The sequence below is a fragment of the Echiichthys vipera genome (genome assembly GCF_963691815.1).
Source record: "Echiichthys vipera genome assembly, chromosome: 10".
NCBI lineage: Eukaryota > Metazoa > Chordata > Actinopteri > Perciformes > Trachinidae > Echiichthys > Echiichthys vipera.
In genome coordinates, this window is record NC_139835.1 from 9,837,641 (window position 1) to 9,843,198 (window position 5,558).

Genomic DNA, 5,558 nt, shown 5'->3' on the forward strand with positions numbered 1-5,558 from the left:
TGCGAGGGGGTGCATTTCACGGCAGGGGTGCTGAATACGGCACAACACCGTTTCACGTCACAGTCCATCTCATCCGTCCTTACATTTCCAACATTAACAACCAAAGTCATGCTCTCACATCCCAGCAGATATTGTGTGTTGCGCTGCGTTTTTTTGCAAATGGGAGTTTTTTATACAACATATAAAACAGCCATTTACGGTAATACTTACTTTACCATGTAAAACATGCTCAAAATGAGGCGTCACCATGAGACAGTGCCGATGTTTTACCTGTTTGAACAATGTTTTTATGTTTCATCTTAAGCTGCTGCCAAGTGCGCTTCTCCCCCTTTGGAATGTACTTAAATTAAATAAATTAATAGGCTCCAACTCAAGCAGTTTCCCCTGTGATATTACTGTGATTGAAACAGGACTACATTTAAACTTACGCACTGACCCGAGCAGCAATGTTCTCCCACGCCGTCTCCCTCTCTTTTGCTGCTGCAGCGTTGTTACACTTACGGTAAAGAACCTGCTCAAACTGGGATCGTATATTTATATCTTGTTTTCTCCGGGTTCTCCGGTTTCCTCCCCCAATCAAAAAGACATGTACGTGTTAAGTTCATTGATGACTCTAAATTGCCCATAGGTGTGAATGGTTGTCTGTCTGTTCGTTTCTATGTGCCCTGATCGGGACCCAAGCTTAGAGAGAGGGTCAACCACCTGCGCACCCGCGGAGGGTGAGGAGGTATATATATATATATATATATATATATTTATATATATATATTATATATATATTTTCCCCTGCTGGTCTGGTTCGCTTTCACACATATTCATTGGACCTGGTCCAAATCATTTGATGATGTGCTGAGGTGAAGCAAAATGTGGCTGTACTTCAGCTTAATAAAGGTTTGGAATGAAAAAAGAAAACATAAGAACTTCGCTCATTGGTCAGATGTGTCTGAGGCTGGCATAATAATGTAGATCCTGAACTACTCTCTGATTAGTCAGAATTGCCATGCTGGCAAACGCTGAGAATGTTAACAGAGTGACAGCAGACGATGATTTTGGCGTTGGTCCTCAGGTGCAGACCCAGGTCCGATCACGTTCTCACCACAAACGAACCACACCAGAGTTCATTTGGAAGTGGACCGTGACCTGGCAGAAGAGGTGATCTCGTTTATTTGGTCCACTTCTGTTGCGCACCCGAGTACGATCACTGCTTTAGCACCTGCACAAATGAACCATAACAAATGAGGGAACGCAATCAAGTCCAATTTAACCAAACTAAATGAGGCTGGTGTGAAAGCAATCTAAGATTGCACATTTCTTTTTTTGCCCTACTTCTTACTTCCACGCTGCACTTGGTTACAATATGCTGTTTGAAAAACAAATAAATATGCTGTATGATGTGGATTATACTATTGATTATATTAGTAAGAAATTTGGAGTTCACTAGTATGTGTCTGCTTCTTAAACCAGATTCTAGTATGAATTATTCCTCACTGTCACCTTCCTGAAATTCACTGTCCTCACCATCCTAGTATATATGTTTGATCAAGCAACGATTAGGCTCATAGAATGTCCCTGCATCCATTGACGGTGAATATCAGTAAATGTTCATACATTGACCAAGAACTATATTATACATCACATTACAAGTCCTTCATTCAGCACAATACTGTGCTATAGTACATCCTAATTTCACAACATTCCCTGAAGAATCAAATGCCCCCGAGGTCAACGGTATGCAGTGCAGGATTTAAAATGTCCAAATAGCTGCTATTATGGCTACAGTAAGACAAGTTAAGGTTCGCACAGAAGGGATCTTTGACAGCATTCCACAAAACTTGGGACCCTCTGCTGGCTTTTATTAGTAAAAGTCTTACTGTGACTCCTGATGATGCTGAGGACACTTCCTAAGGAGAGACCCCCCCCCCCTCTTCTTTCTTTAATTACTTCATTTAGTTTTACTATTATTTACAGTTTTTACTCTATTTTGTCTCATTGTGCCTTTATTATCTACAAACGAGTAAATTACCTAGTTATTTACTGTGACTACATCTGAGATGGGTTGTTGGGAGGGATAGTGTTATTCATGTTGGGGTTTTTTGTTTTTCACTTTAAAGCAGACGTTCTGATGAAGTATGCAACTTTTGTACTTTTTTTGCCGGTCTGCAAAAATTGAACAAAGAAATTTGAAAAAAAAAAATAACTTCTGAAATAAATGATCCTATGAAAGACATAAAATTGAACCAACATCTCAAACATTTGAAAACTCTCAAAGCTCATTTAAAACCAAATGTCATTTTGTCTATGTTTTCAAAGACAGGGTCTATATCAGGTCCTTTTTCTATGTCAATAAAGCAATTTTTATTTCACAATGTCCATTATCATCACTTCATAAAGCCATGTCTCCGGCCAGTTTGACAGTAATGATGAAAGAGAGTCTAGATCAGACTGACCTCTTATTTCTTGCAGGCCTTTTAGTAACGATTTGAACATGAAAACATGTTTAACACACATTTTCTAATTTCTGGTAACTTCAGGCCATACACAAGAGGATTCACAATGGGAGGAATGAAAACAAACTCAAGTGATAAAATTATTGCTAAAAAGGGATTAAGCTCTTCTAGATTAATCCTGCTGAGAACAATATCACAAAAAACAGTAATGGAATAATTGATGAATGTGACAAGGTGTGGCAAACAGCTTTGTATGACTTTGCTTTTGAAGTCTGAAGACTGTTTCCTACAAATGAGAAAAATGCGTAAATATGTATACAGGACAAAAGCCAGGGGAAGAAAGACTGTGCTCGTGGTCACAAACATGCCAACAATATTATTGATCACAACACTAACACATGACAATTTTACAACAGGCCAGTTGGCACAAAATACCTTAGGTATCTTATTGCCACACAATGGAAGTCTGGAAGCCATATAAACACAGGCAAAAACAGAAAAGCCTGGATAGATCGATGCGAAGGCAATCAACTTAGACACCATCTTGGAGGTTATTTTGCTGTGGTAATGTAAAGGTTGACAAACAGCAACATACCGATCATAGGCCATAATGCCTAAAAGTGTAAGCTCATAGGATGCATAAGTGTAAATGACATAGATCTGAATGAAACAAGCTGATCGTGGGATCAACTGAGTATTGGACAGAAGGTCTCTCAGAAATCTGAAGAAGAACCCAGCAGAGCCGTACACAGAGTTAATAGAAAGACACATAATAAATATATAAATGGGTTTATGTAAAGTTTTCTCTCGCAATATCACCACTATTATGACAACATTAGCTGAGATTATTAAAGCAAACAACAGGAGACACAGGACAAATGATGGGTAGCGGTACTTGCCTATGTTCATAAACATGGTGAGGTTAAAATAAGGTGGATAAGTATCGTTTTCCATTTACCCCATAAACAGTATCAGAGATTGTTTGGTGAAAACAAACAATTCTACAGCTGGATCCTGTCAACAGTTACAATGAAGCTGCAAATCCTTCTTACCTGTTTAGTCACAGGTTGGTTTTGACATCAATATACGGAGTGACAGGTGTATGGAATACACTGAACCAAATGAGAAAACAGAGTGATAAATTATGCCAGTAAGTAAGAAACATGTATTCATAATCAACACCAAGCAAAAAAGATATGCATGTTAAACCAGAATGGATAGAGTTTCAGTTATATGTATGCTGTATTAATCCAGAGGATTTTTACCTGTGCTCTAAGATCTTCATGCTGTCTGTGTTTGGTCTGTGACAGCCTCTTTACTTGTCACGCATAATTATATCAGCGCAGTCGACAATCCATGGGGAAAATAGAATGAAAAACTGACGATCATACTGAGGATTGCTTAAAGGAGATACATCACTATGAGTGTACTGTATATACATTTTCAAGAAACTGTCTAATGGAAAAAATCACACCAAAGTTAACAATAATATTCACATGTTACATAATGACTACCGGTTTTCCCACTGAATTCTACAGGTTAAAATTTGAATGAAGTCTGGGCAATAGCCTCAAATACAATTTCTTGTTTTGTCAAAACACAATGGCTGCACAAGCCACTGCAAAGACCATTGTTTTGATTATTACTATGAAGCGATATTCTAGGATTTTATTAGCCAGTAATGAAATGCTTATATGGTATACTTTAAAAGTTGATGTTTAGATTCCATATACTACTTACTGGCAGCTTATAGAAAACAAAGGTTTGCTAATGTACCAGTGATAGAAAGTAAGTAAGTACATTTACTGTGCAATTTACAGGTATTTGTACTTTACTTTAGGTTTTCCATTGTACACCAATTTATAATTTTTGTCCACTACATTTCAGAGGAAATATAATACTTTTTACCCCACTATAAAATGTATTAGGGAACTTTAGTTTACAGATACTGATTAATAAAACAAAATATTATCAACAAAATAAAAAGCATATATAGTTATACTCCAGGTTCGCTAACTACGTTGTTGGTGCTTCATTTTATGTGTAGGGACTCTTCTCATGCTGCTGCAGAGGTTTGGTGTTATTTTGAACATAGTTAGTGGTTAAAAAGTCATTTTAATGCCTTCACCGTACTGCCCGAGCTAATCAGTATTTCTACATGAATAGTTCATACACAAAAAAAAACCCTGGCTCAATTTAATGTATGTAATTGCCGAAAAAGATCATGGGATGATTTTACACCGGAATTAAACTTTAACTTCCAAAAAATATCTCCCTATGTTTGTTTTCCTAACTAACGTTAACTTTACTCCTAAATTTTCAGTTGTTTTGTTTAGTTTAGCGCTGTTCCATTCCAGCTTAGTTTGCTCGTAATTGATAACATGGACACAAGGCACATAGATACGGTTGTATGAAAGGTCACGACATAGTGTTCACGGGAAATGTAGGATTAGTTCTATAAGAAGTGTTACGAGATAAAGATTACGTTTAAAAGACAAACACAAAAAAAAAAAACACTGTTCTTTAACTGGTATGTGAAGAGTCTGTCACAGATTGGGGTCAGATGCGATGAACTGTACAAATGGGGATAACGAACGACACTTTCTAACTCTCCTTGTTAACATGCATGGAGATACAATAGGTTGTTAATGCTAAACATTATGGACGTTGTTGGGTGAATTTAATAAAGGGAGCTTGAGGGAGAACTTCAAATCTGTCATATTTTCACAACTGCACACAGCTGGTCAATCACTGCGTAAAGTGGGGGTCATTTTGTAAAGATTCAGACAGATATAGCCGCATATTATTTTGATGACATAAAGATGGTTTCAGAGGCTGTTAGATGATATGACAATCACTTAAATTGAAGCTTACTGAGGCATATTCAGTGCATACGTTGTATGATTAACTCAAAATAAATGACAATGTTCATTGTGATGTCACCATTCACTGATTTTAATAGTTTTGGACAACAGCAGAGGTCTGTGGCAAATGGCTTAGTCCACACATATGTACAGTACACAGGCATTTTTATAAACAGGGTTTTTCCTCCTTCGTTCTCCTGTTCACAATAGCACTGTTTGAAAAAAAAAAATCTAAATGAAAATGTAA

At 37.2% G+C, this 5,558-nt stretch overlaps 1 protein-coding gene across 1 annotated transcript; it reads right to left on the bottom strand.

Annotated features, from left to right (window-relative positions):
- Positions 1 to 2,468: 2,468 nt before the first annotated feature.
- Positions 2,469 to 3,401, bottom strand: LOC310953208 (olfactory receptor 51I2-like; the record flags this gene model as incomplete). Its single annotated transcript, XM_083922169.1, has 1 exon — positions 2,469 to 3,401. The coding sequence occupies one exon, from the start codon at positions 3,399 to 3,401 to the stop codon at positions 2,469 to 2,471; it is 933 nt and encodes a 310-aa protein (XP_083778295.1).
- Between the last annotated feature and the right edge of the window lie 2,157 nt (positions 3,402 to 5,558).